Raw genomic sequence first — 13,196 nt, 5'->3', positions numbered from 1 at the left:
TCAGCCGGCCCCTGCAACCCTCCGAGCGTCACGGCACTCCGCAGTACCCCGTAAGGGGTGCCCCCGGTGCTGGTACCGCCCCCCTGCCCCCTCCCCGGGCCGGCGGTGCCGCTTGTTCCGCCCGCCCCGGCCCGCGCCCTCCTTGCCGGGAGGATCCGCCCCGCCTTGTCTCCCGGTCCCGTTTCCCCCAAAATTTCGTGGAATCGGGAGGGGATCGCTCTTCCTGCGTCCCCCCGCGCTTCCCCCGGTAGCCCCTCGGCCAGGGAGGGGTTGGGCTCCTGTGGTGCCGGCCGGGCCCCGCGGGGAGGTCGGGCAGTTCCTCCCCGAGAGATGCCCGTCCTACCCCGTCGATCCCCTGGGGAGGCGACGGCAGAGGTGCCGCTGTCGGCCCATCTCCCGCTCCCCGTGGGAGGATGTAAACTTTCCTGGAGATCCCTCAGCGCCGTTTGCCAGATCTCCCTGACCGCGGGCTCTCTCTGTGTCATTTTTAGTCACCTGCTCTGCTCTCATTGTTTAGGCTTTCGAGGGTTTGCTCTTCTCCCCTCGCATCTGCCCCCTCTTCGCTGTCTTTTTGGGTTTTTTAAAGGAAGTTGCATGTATAAGTTCCCATCCTACTTTTTATAGTGGCTGAAGGATGCTGTGTGAATGTAACTCTTGGATAAAAATTTGTATGGGACCTGTGATTTGAGTTCTCAGCCACAGAGCCCTACAGGATACTTTCCCTCTCCCCTTCTTCACCCACTCTTCTCCAAAATAAACCTCCCAACAATGGGTGATCGACCCGGGAAACTGCGAAGCACTTGTAAGTTCGTGACTCTGGTATCTCCAGTGAGCATCTTGGAAAAATCAGCACAAATACTTTCTGTAGCTTTTCCTGAGAGACCAAACCACTTCAGCATCTTCAGTGGCATTTTCTGAAGCTTGTTTACTTCTCGCATGTTTTCTTTAGGTGTCTGAAATTTTCTTCACAAATTTAAATTCTAATTTTTTGAAATACAGTTTGGGAATCGTACAGGTCACACAGCAAAACAAACTTTACAAGTGCAGCTTGTAGGTCACTGTCCTTTGTAGGAAATACAAGTGAGATTTTAACTCCTGTAATCAGGCTCCTGAAATATGTTTGGGCAATAAATAGAAATTAGAGTCCAGGTCACTTTCTGTTCTTTGGTGCTGAACAATGTTTCATGCACTGAGGGCATCCTGTGCCTGAGAGTCATTGAACTTGCACTTTTGTATTGGGAAATCTGTTGTCTAGAGCTCACTAAAGCAGCACAGAAGCTACAGGAGGGTGTAAAACCTGCTGCTTTAAAGATAAAGATGCTGTGAGGGAAAGAACTACATTTAATACCTTAGTGCACATAAGAAATGTGAATGCAAATGAACCCAAATTTTTCAGTGAAGAATGTTTGAGTGAATATCTAGTTTTGTGATTCTAGGGTATATGTAGCTTCTAATTTCTTAGATCAAGCCCATGGAAAACTGATCAAACATATCTGTATGGAATAACCTTTGTGTTTGTAGTATGTGCGTTCCATTTTGGTGGAGACAGTGAAAATCTCCCAGACAGTGATTCCACAGTACATCACTCGTGATCCAGTCTGTGGGACTCTGACAAGGCTGACAAACAAGATTCTGTCAACAGTAGATTTAATCACTACTTTTTGTAATTCTTACTCATTTGTTAGTCTTTTAAACATGGAAAACCAAAATATTGAGCTGTTTTTAAGTTGCATTTTTTTTTCTCATTCCAATGAAATGTAGCTTGGTCTTGGCAAACTAGATTAGTTGCTCTGGGTGATTCAACTAGAGAGATGAAAACAGAATTTTGAGTGCTTGCATTCAGAATTGTGGGGCTGTAGCTGCATAACTTGGTTCATCTTTCTCAGAAAATGTGTTTTGTTTCTTTTTTTAAGGGACAGGTTAAGTGCATTTTGGCACAAAGAAAAGTGATCTGAGAGTAGTGTTTTCTCACATTTATGAGAAAACAAATATAATTTGTGGACATGTCTATTGATGTTTCTCATGCTCAGGTTTTTTTGTACAGTCTTTAAAAATGTATAAATAGTGTTAATGCCCAGTGATACAGAAAAAAACCAAATGCAAAGAATGCAGGGTTGGAAAGAAAACCTTTAGATATCCTTGTAAAATGCTTTCAGAGTAATTTAATCTGATGGTGAAAAGAATGTGAATTTCCTTGGCCTGTTTGAGTTTTGAATAATTTTTCAAGTTTTAAATTATTTATAATAGTAAAATATTTCAAAACATGTTTGGTTTTTTTTTTAAAAACATCAACATCCATATATTGAGTAAAGATTGGCATTATTTTTAACTTTACTGTGAGCCTTAAAAAATCTAATTATGCAGAAGTACTTGAGGAGGCCAGGCTGTGTCAGGTTCTGGTGCTGCTGCAGTGACGTGTCTGTAGTGCACTGGGAGGTGGAAAGCAGCAAGCTGTGAGAAGGTTCTTTATAATCTTGTGTCTTGTAAAGTTATTTTTCCTATAAATTAAATATGATAAGAGTCACTTAAAAAATCTTTATGTGTGCTATAAATTATTTTCATTTTCTAAAACACAAACTTGCTGCTTAAATTGAAGGCTAGTTCTGTTTTAATAGTAATTCTTATTCCTGAAAGTCAGTGGGATCTGTGCACATGTACAAGGAAATTCCTGATCTTCCTTTTAATAACTGGTATCATTGCTGTCAATATTTTAATAATATAATCTGAATATAAAATGAAACAGGTAGACCCAAGTGATTGTGTGTGTATATACCACACTGTTTATACCAAAACAGAACTTCTTGCATTTTACATTGTTTTGTTAGTATATTTCTAAACATCCCTGTGTGATTTATGTTGAGGTATTCAATGTGAGACGTAAACAAGAAATCTTTGTGATATTATTTCCTACTTGTCTTTTGTAGGTCTTTTTCTGCTCCCAAACATTATTTAAGTTCAAAAAATTACCCAGATTTTTATTTTTTAATATATATATATCTATCTTCAGGAGCCATGCTTTCTCCTCAGAAGGTTTTACAGAATAGTCTTGTTTTATTTTTTCTTTAGAAGAATACAGTATAATAATTCTTTTGTGTTTAACACTTAAGGACTCTGTATTGCCACTGCAAAAGGGTGTGACTGGTTTATCCAGATAGGCACATATTTTGTGCAAATCAGCAAGATCTGAAATCTTTGCTTTCTTGTTCTGAGTGTGTGTCAGTGGTGTAAACTGCTCTCAGAACAGAAAGCAAATGAAGCTGTTGGAAGAGCAAAGATGAGGGGGATAGGACAGGCACCTTTTGAGGCAGGAGTTGTGCAGTAAACAGTGCAAGGCCAACAGTTACAACTCAGTCTGTGAAAATCTGTTGAAGCAGAAGAACACAGCAGGAGCGTCTGTCAGCAGGAGGACATGCTCACGGAAACTTGAGGACGTTCCGTTGCTTTCGGTTAGCGAAGGAGTGAGTGATACCAGCATTATGAGCTTCTGACAGCACTGGGGAGCACTGGGTCTGCCTATGCAAATTCCAGAGACCTGTCGTGCGTTTTTTATGCGGATCTGTGCCATTGTAGACCAGTCCAGATGTTTTGCAACTCTGGTCTTCTTATTTATGGCTGGATTTTACACTTTTTTCCAACACAAATATCAAACTCTATGGTGGCTTTTCTTACTTAGCTGAGACAAATTAAGAGAAAGGCTGAGGAAGATTCTATTGCAGTTGTGGCAAATTCTGATAGTAAGGCTCAGATCTCCAACGTAAAAAGCTCTAAAAGTCTATTTGAAGAAGATGATTTTTTTTTATTTCTTGCTAGATGTAGAAGCAAATGAACACAAACTTCTTAATACTGGGCCAAGAAGTTCATACACTCGTTGGGTGTTTTCACTTTTGCACAAGCTGTGTCTGCCTGAACTGGGCACTGTGACCTCAGTGTTACATTTTAAAATGTGTTGCTGGTAGCACATGAAAAGTTTGTGATTCATACTGAGTTTAATTTTAAGTTACTTTTCTGAGCTGAGAACAGCAGCTCTCTTGCGCTTACTGAAATGTGGTGTGGTACTGCCAAACTAACTGTGGGTCACAGAGAGGTTTCCATTGCAGCATCTTAGGCAGAGAGGTGTCTAAAATTTTGTTCCTAATACTGTTTGAGTAGCCACGAAATACCTCTGATACAAAAAATTGTAACATTTTTTCATGTCATCTCTACTCTTTACTCATCTGACCTGAGACTTTGTGAGCCTTTATGGCCAAAACCTGTGCTGGAGGCTGTGCTGGACTCTGGGTGTTTCTTTGCTTCTGTTTTTGAAGAAGTTCAGTAGCATGAATTTTGTTGCACGTACAGATAATATATATTTTCTACAAATTCCTTTCCTGTAATAAATAACTACAAAAATTAGTTGCAGTAACTTTTTTCCCCAACAATTCTCTTGTTGTATTTTCCACTTCTTTTCCCTTTTCTGCTTTTGTATTAGCATCCGAAGTTTTATTTTAATTCTTAAACGTTTTCTTTTGCATAAAGAAAACTGCTTTTTCTTGCTGATAAAATTTCATTAAAATTTGGCAAAGTACTGCCTCTGCCAGTCGCTTATTTATTTGGATATATTGAAGTAGTAGCATGAAGAAAAGGGACAAATCGCTTCCAAGCATCCAATACTGTATTTATAAAACTAAGTTAATTTGCCTTCTGTTGATGTTAACATGCTGATTGCAGTTTTTTTCCCCTGTAGCATTGAGAGGATTGCAGTGGCATTCTAAGGTCATTTAAAATCATGACAAGCTCAGTCGGACAGAAGAAAGTCTCCTCCAGACAAAGGAAGTGTGGGTTCTGTCGGTCGAATAAAGATAACGAATGTGGGCAGTTGCTGATGTCGGAGAACCAGAAGGTGGCGGCACATCACAAGTGTATGGTGAGTGACCAGGAATGGGATGGAACCGGGAAAACACTGCGAACACGTGGAAAAGCCAGCCAGGTTGGAATTGGCACACATGATTAACCACTACAATTTGGTGGGTTTCATATCTGTAAATTTCTCAATCACTTCTAACCTTAAAAAGTAAAATGCAAATTTTGTTTTTGCAATTTTAGCTGTTCTCATCCGCACTGGTTTCTTCACACACTGATAATGAGAGTCTTGGTGGATTCTCTATTGAAGATATTCAGAAAGAAATAAAGAGAGGTACAAAACTGGTAAGTCCCTATTTTGGCTCTTGAAAATGGAAGACAGTATTTTCATACCTTCTATAAAGTTTGCGAGGAAGTTGTTCAGTGTATTTAATCTATTTAATATTTTCTGTGAGATTTCTGAAAGAAACCCACATTCTAAGGTCCTGGGAAGGGTGTTATTGTGCCTTTACCAGTATTTGGGCTTGCTGCCAAAATCTGGTTTTAACTACCAGATACACTTTTTGCTCCTTTTATACTGATTTAAAAAATAATGCTGTTAATATAGATGGCTTATGAGGTATGTGGGTACACTAGTCATTACAGCTCTGCCAAATTAAAGAGATTGAGCAGCAATGACTTTTTTTAATTCCTGAGAAGCTAATTCATGAGGATCTTTTTTTATTATTATTATTTATTTAGAACTAGTTGTTTTCCATTTGGGGAAATGAGTGAGGTTCTTTTAAAAATAACTTTAACAGATAATCAGTTCACTCCTCACATTAAAACCTTTCAGATTAGTTATTTAAAGCACTCTGTATTTACCAGTTCTTCGACCACTAAGAGAAGTCCAAAGTATTATTGTAGAACTACAATTTTATAATAATAGTCTAATATTTCATCCACTGTTTCATTTGAATCTTTTCCAGTGCAGGGAACTTCATTTCCTCTAATTAGCTGAAGCATAAATAGATAACTGTTTACAAGTCATTCATGTTGTGATTAGGACTTTACAAAGAAGATGGTAGTAAATGGAACTACTGATCATAAAGAAACTTTTTGATTCTCGTGTCTCTTAAAGGGTTTTTAAGGTTTTTTCTTTTTATGTCTTCAGTGGTTTCTCTTTCTGCATCTGAATCTCTTTATGTTCCTTCTGTTGCAGTGGCTCCATTCTTGTAGATCACCAGCTCTGTGTACTAGGCACTTTGTTCAGGGTTTTTGTAGAAAACCTGGATCTGGTCAATCTAATGGATTCATTAGATTGACCTGAGTTGTTCCCTCTTTGGAGAAAATGTACAAGATAATTTTAGATCTTAATTTAGGTGCCTTGTCTCTGTAGCTGTCAGAAAGCTGCAGCTCTAAATCACTCTCTGGAGAAACTTGTCTTTCTCCATTGGCATGTAGGAAGTTTAAAGGTAAATGTTTGTCATTAGCCCAAATCCCTTCTCTCAGGTCTGCTTGCTGGTCTAGCCTGGTGTATTATGGGGGAAGACATTCAGCAAAAAACCTCAGTGCACTGGGTTAAGTGAATGTATCGATGGCTTGGGCTCAGCTTGTCCTCCGTAAGGAGGTGATTCTGGCCAGGTGGGCACTGACAGTGGGGACCTCATTACCAGAATGACAGTGACTGACATGTAGAGACTTTCTGATCATAATAGATCTGTCTTGAAAAAGGTTGTAGGTTCAAACCTTGGTAGGCCAGTCACAAAAGCTTATGAAGTCTAAATATCTGGAAGTACAAATCACTGATCTCTTAATTAATTATCTGTATTATTTCTAGTGTCTGTGCATGGGAAGGTTTTTTTTAAAGAACATACCTAATTTGCAGCTTATCAAACTTCATATATACCCAATATAAATTGAGAGTTAGTGACCATTTGGACAGCAGACACGTGCCAATGGAATAAGTATTTTATTACTTATTGTGTACTCTGTTTTACAGACACATCATGGTGTTCATAAAAAGAAAGTTTTCTTTTAGTCATTTCTGGCTTTCAAAAAACTGAAGTACTGACTAAACTTGATTGGCTGGATACATAAGCCTAGGCTTTTCTAAAGGACTTTGATCAGCAGTTACTAGATAAGCAACCATAATGTATAACAGATTTATGAGATAAAATGCCCATACAAATTAGATAACAACTAGAGAACAGTATATAACTGTACCATTTCAGAGCTTGCAGAGGAGTAAATGGAGATGATCCAAAGCTTTGACATTTTTACTGTTCAGTTGACTTCGTTAAAATTGAAAAACAGGCTGGTGGTATATTTGGTAACTTTGGTGGTATATTTTTTTGGCATATTGGAGAGTAGCAAGACGAACTTGACTAAACAAGTGCAGTGGACAAAAAATGTATTCACAGAGATGTACATATATATATAGGGAATATCCTACATTGCATACTTAGATTTGGAATTGATTGTAACCTTTTGGGGCATGGGCAATATGCAGGATACAAAGAAAAAGCTCCAGTTGTCCTGGGAGGTGAGTTTAATGGGAAATCCTGATATTTTGGGGAATATTAAGTCAGTAGAGAGCAATACAGAGAAAAATCTTGTGATATTGTCAATTACTTCCTTTCCTACCACAGTACAAGAAGAACCATGAACAATTTAGAAGGCAAATAGCTGCTGTTATCTATGTGTCTGATACAAGAAGAATTAATTAATGGGAAAGAAAAGTAAAGCAACAGCCTCACTTTTAATCTTTTTTGTAATACAAGTATAAAGAGCAAAATTCAGTTTAGTTGAAATAAATTCATTGTGTTTACCAAATATTTCACTAAATTCAGTGTTTTGGAAAGGACTTAAGGACATAACTGTAGAAAAAAAGGTAAAGTTAGCTGCTGATGCTGAGGTAAATTTGCAGATCATCAGTATTTCTGACTGCAGGACTCATTCCCAAATGGGTGTCATTTTTTTTCCTTCCTGCCTACATAATATAATTCAGAATTAAACAGGTACAATTATGATTTTAACTTTTCTGAAATGGTTGGTACAAACAGACTGTCCTTGTGAGAGGGATATTTAGGTGAATAGCTGTCACTTTCATCAGATACGTTCCACAACAATAAATTACTTATTTTCTTCTTTGAGTTGATAATGGTGGTTGAGTTGATAATGCATCTGATGGTTATTGCATTGTTGCACACTTGTAACAAATTTCTTAATTCTAAAATAAACTATGAAAAACACCTGAGAGCAGGAAGAGTAATACCAAGTGCATAAATCCATTTGTTTTGTCACCAGGAGTAGTAAGTACATTATTTTTGAACTCAGAAGTACTAAGAAAAAAGTAGCATGAATTGTGTTTTCTTTTCCTTTCCAGATGTGCTCTTTATGCCACTGTCCCGGAGCAACCATTGGCTGTGATGTGAAAACGTGTCACAAGACATATCACTACTACTGTGCTTTGCATGATAAAGCTCAGATAAGAGAGAAACCTTCACAAGGCATTTACATGTAACTATTATTTATTTGTTATGTTTATTTTTTGATTTATATTTTACATTCTTTGTTTAAAAAACAACAAAGCAAAGCAAAACCCCACTTTGGAATCTAAACAAAACTGTTGCAGAAAATTCTAATTATGATTGTGGCATTCAAAGTAGTGATGTGCTAGAAAAGCATATTTTCACTGCAAGATTTGTGTATCAGTGAGTCTTACAAGTGGGAGAAAAATGTACTGGCATTTAAATTTAAAAGATGAGTAAATAATCTGTGAATCGTGACTGACTTGACAGTTTTCAACTACTCTGTTTATAGGATTTTATGTCGAAAACACAAGAAAACTACGCATAACTCTGAAGGTAAAATTATTCAATATAAATTTTTCCCATTGTAGAAAGATACTTGGTTAAATTTAGTTTTTCTGGAGAATATAAATGTTTTCAGTAAAAATCAGAGCTACATTTTTTTGAGAAACAGTGAGTTTGGAAGCCCATCAGATTTCTGTATTTTCTCTAAAAATTATTTATTGAGGTGGAGAAAAACCAAACCATAAATTTTAGGATGTTCAAAAGATATGATGCTCCATAAACCAAAAAGTTTGGGTAGAAGTTATACATTCCCTTCTTGGAAGAAGTTCGCTTATATTTGTAGTTAAGTATTCACAATATTAACATCTGAAATATTTTGTCAGGTAACAGCTGATTTTTGCTACTGCTAATGTTCCTAAATATTCATTATTTTTTTGACTAGTAAATAGAGTTTAACTCTTGAAAAAAGAAACACCCAATAGTAAATCAAAAGGGTTGTGATGAGTTCACTTACAGATAAGTTTTGGAATCATACTGATTTAAAAAAAAAGTTTTATGAATCCATTCATGAAAGCTGTGTATCTTTGCAGAATAGTGAAATGCCACAAATGTAGATAAATTGTGTGGTCTGTTAAAATTCGAAACTAGTTGTGCTGTTGTGTATTTATTAAGGTATTTTTCTCTTTTTCTACGGTATCTGAATTTGGGTAAGCAAACAGTTGGTAGTTTACTTTTTGCATTGCTTTCAACTGAAGTATCATCAGATTTAACTAATGAGGAGTATGCAACTGTTTGGTGAAGATGAAACTTCATAAATTACTTCAGTCTCAATACCAAATGTATTTTTAAGGTAATATATTGTTTTTTATGCTACAGGTAGTAGATTTATTAATGGTAAGGTTTGGATGTCATTTCAATGTTCAGAAATATTCTGAAGGCAGCAGAAAATATCAAAGAAAATGAAATTCTTTTTTTTAGTCTATTTACATAATTATTGTTGTGCGCCTACACATAAAACTAATTTTACTGTTACTGGGTTTAAACAAGAAAAGTAATATATATGTTATAATTAGTCCTCCAAAGAGAAGGGGCCATGTTATATTGTAGTTTGGCACTTTGTTTCTTTGTTTGGGGGTTGCTTTGTGTGTTAGAAGACACAGAATATGAAAGACATTTTGAGTCCAGAGAGATTAATCTCTTTAACTGATACTCACAAGTGTCTCAGTGTTTGAGTTGTAAAAATGCCTCTGATTCTGCATGGAGCTCAAAGCCAATGGATTACTTTTTCTGCTTGGGATTTCTTGCAGGATCTGATCTTGTGCTTTCATTTAAGAGTTTTCAGAAACCATTATCTCCAATTTTGCAGTGTCATTTTCTAACAGCAAAGGCTTTTAAATTTTTTATAGATATATTGGGAAAAATTAGTGGTTTTTTTATTAAATGTTGATGATGGTAGTTTATTAAAACATTTATATAGACACATGTAAAGACACTCGTAGATTGAGGGTAGGAGAGAAGAAATAAACAATGTCCATCAGAAAAGCTGACGCCAAATAACCCAATAGCATATTATTTAGCATTTAACTTTGCAGTATCTCCAGTGAGCATCTTGGAAAAATCAGCACAAATACTTTCTGTATTTTTTTTGTTTAAAATATTTACTTCTGTCATGGTTTAAACTTGTAGAAATAGCTTTGCACTTTTAGAACTATGTGTAGCTATACTACACATTTCTGTTTTCTGGTTTTTATTTAATATTTCACTGAAATTCCACCCAGAGCTGTTTCCCAAAGAATATGTTTTCTTTTTAGTCCATGCAGTTTTGGAAACTGTACCCATAAAATAATAATTATTTACAGTTTTGGATTTGATAATGCTGGAAGCTGGGGCTCTTTTGGGATAGGCCTCCTTTAAATCAAAGTAGAAATAAATATTGCGTATGCCTGATACAATGCTGTAAGTAATTTCCATAGTAATGGTATTTTGCTACACTGAACACTAATTAACTTTAGCAGACAGAAATTACAGGGTGGTTTTCAGAGTTTCAGAAGGGACTTGGGAGGTTTTTTCCTCAATACTTAAATGCTGAAGTTTGCTCAGTGAAATGACGACTGGAAGGTGTTGGATGGTGAGATTAAGCTTTATATATGCTATGTATTTCATTTGTTTTTTGATGAAAATGTGAGTGTCAAGGAGGCATTTAAATGTGAAAGAATGGCAGTGTGTGAAAACAGATAAAGGACTTGGCAGAGAAGAGTGATTAGACTAGGAAGGGAAACTAGATGTTAACATAGAGGCTTTCTTTTTTTTTTTTTTTTTTTTTTTTTTAAATCTTGTTTTAGTTTCATTTTCATTAATCTTTGCTCCTAGCGATGTTTTCCTAACAGAACAGTTAAAGCTTATGTGTGGTTCTGTCACCCAGTGTGGGTGCACAGAGGCACTGGAACCATCAGTCCCTTTGTAATGGAAACCGCTCTTGGTTGCTTTTTGGTTGGGGATTTTAAAATTTTATTTTATTGGGGTTTTTTTTCTTGGTCAGTTCAGAACATCTGTGGGTTCTTGGGCTTGGTTCTTTGTATCCAGATTTAATTGTTCCAGTCCAAGTGTTTTTATTCTGTCAATGATGTTAGTGGATGTTCAAAGAGTTTTTAGGAGTGTTCGGTTTGTTCAGAACAGTTTATTTTCTGTAGGCAGCACTGCTGCATAACAGCAAGATTTTTCCTTCCCTTCCCTAGAAAATGGATGCTTCTGGGGGCATACTTGCCCAAGTCTGAGATCTGGCTCATGTACTTTTGTTAGAAGTTCTAGTTTAAAAAGACTATCTGTTAAACATTTAATAAAAGTTAAAGAAAACCTCTTGAATCCTGCATGGAAATGTTGTTGAAGGACCTATATTGGAATTAAGTTACTTGCTAAGACTTAACAAAAAGGACCTCATAGATGTTTTTTATTGCTGTTATGAAATTCAAGTGGTGTGAGAATTCATCAGACTTGGTGTCTGCTCATCAAGACAAAATTAATGAGTGATGGGAATTAATTTTTTTTCACTTGACAGGAGTTGCTGAACTACCTTCTGTTTCTTTGAATATAAAAATGTGAAACATGGCAGCAGAGTACTGTGCTCTTAAATTCGTTATATGTTTCAACAAACTGTTGGGTGTATCTAATTTATCTGTATGGCCTGGCCTTTAGGTGACATAGAATAGGGAAATTGTGTTTCTGATTTCCTTTGTGTAATTCAAAGTGATTTTTCTGTGCTGTGTTCCCATTATCTGGAAGAAGGACATATAGATTTTTGTCTTGCTGGTTACAAATTTAACAAAATAACTGAACTTTGGATAACAGCTTAATTGATAATTTTAGGCAAGCCGTCTAAGTTTTTGTGTACCTAATAGGTTACAGGAATTGGTGCCAGTGCTTTCAAATGATCACAGTTAACTATTAGTTGAATTTCAGTTCAGTTGGATACAATTGCATTTATTCTTTTTGAAGAATGGAGTATTGTCGAACTATTGTTTTGGAACTGTTTGTTGGAATTTCTTCCAATGTACTGGAAATAATTGTTGAAAAATGAAAAAAACTGGCTTCTCTCAGTTTCCCTGCAGGTGGGACTGCCCTGATTCATGTGTTGAATTTAAAACAAATTCAGCTGATGAGGAATAGTTTAATATAAACTAAGATAAGAATGTAATTTCATTCTTCTGTTACATAGTGGTAAAACAAAGACTAACAAAGACAGCCGTGTGACTTCTCTTCTTAATGTTTAAAGCTTGAGAACTGTGGGGTCAGAAAATAAAATTTGGTTTTGTTGTAGCTGTGCTCAAAGCCTCGGGGAATTATGTTTCCACAGTGGAAGTAAGGACATTCCCTGTCCTAGCATCCTTTTCATGTTATTCTAAAGATCAGACATGGAATTTGTGCTTCTCACACTGCTCAGTAAGTTGAGTCAGGATGATATTTCTCTGAGACCTATTTAGAGACACTGCAATCTATAGTGCACTGAGTTCTTTTCCAAAGTGCTGTGAAAACCAGAGACTGTCAGGAAAAACATCTGCAACTTTTTTGGCCTTCTGATTAGGTAACATTCTGATTCATCTTTGGATTCTTCAAGCAGTGGTTGTTCCCTGTTGCATTTTGTGTAGAACTGGTCCTAGCACAGGTTTGCCTCGTGGTGTTTGCAGTAACACAGTCAGGTGTAAATGTTTCTGTAATGTTGCATTTGGGGTCATTTTGGTTTTGGTGGTGAGAAAGTCTTCCCTGGCTTTGCTAACTCAGCCTGCTTGGTGTCTGTCTCCTGGAAAATGCTCTGGCTGTGACATCAAATGTTTACCTGGTGTTCCCACAAAAGAAGTTTGTCCAGACGGGGAATTAGCAATGTCTCATTATAGTCTAATGAGGGTTTGTGCAGAAGCATCACATCAGGGTTTTCTTATGGAAAACCACATGGCTAATGGAAAAGGAAAAATGAAAAAATCATGTGATGAATGGTTTCTCCTGTTCGAGGAGCTGTCCTGTGATGTTCTAATTCTCCTTCCCATCTAGGCAAGGTGTTACACAGAG

General features: G+C 36.8%; 1 protein-coding gene across 2 annotated transcripts in view; it reads left to right on the top strand.

Moving 5' to 3' along the window:
- Positions 1-13,196, top strand: part of PHF6 (PHD finger protein 6) — a 28,241-nt gene that overhangs the window by 289 nt on the left and 14,756 nt on the right. For both annotated transcript variants that reach the window (XM_032124245.1, XM_032124243.1), the window contains exons 2-5: positions 4,724-4,903; positions 5,083-5,184; positions 8,207-8,340; positions 8,644-8,687. In XM_032124245.1, the coding sequence (XP_031980136.1) occupies positions 4,766-4,903; positions 5,083-5,184; positions 8,207-8,340; positions 8,644-8,687 (418 nt within the window). In that variant the 5' untranslated portion in view covers positions 4,724-4,765. The remainder of the gene's footprint in view (positions 1-4,723; positions 4,904-5,082; positions 5,185-8,206; positions 8,341-8,643; positions 8,688-13,196) is intronic.

Source organism: Corvus moneduloides, chromosome 14 (genome assembly GCF_009650955.1).
Source record: "Corvus moneduloides isolate bCorMon1 chromosome 14, bCorMon1.pri, whole genome shotgun sequence".
NCBI classification, from domain to species: Eukaryota; Metazoa; Chordata; class Aves; order Passeriformes; family Corvidae; genus Corvus; species Corvus moneduloides.
The sequence above is the reverse complement of the archived record's forward strand: the minus strand, read 5'-3'. Positions and strand labels throughout refer to the sequence as shown.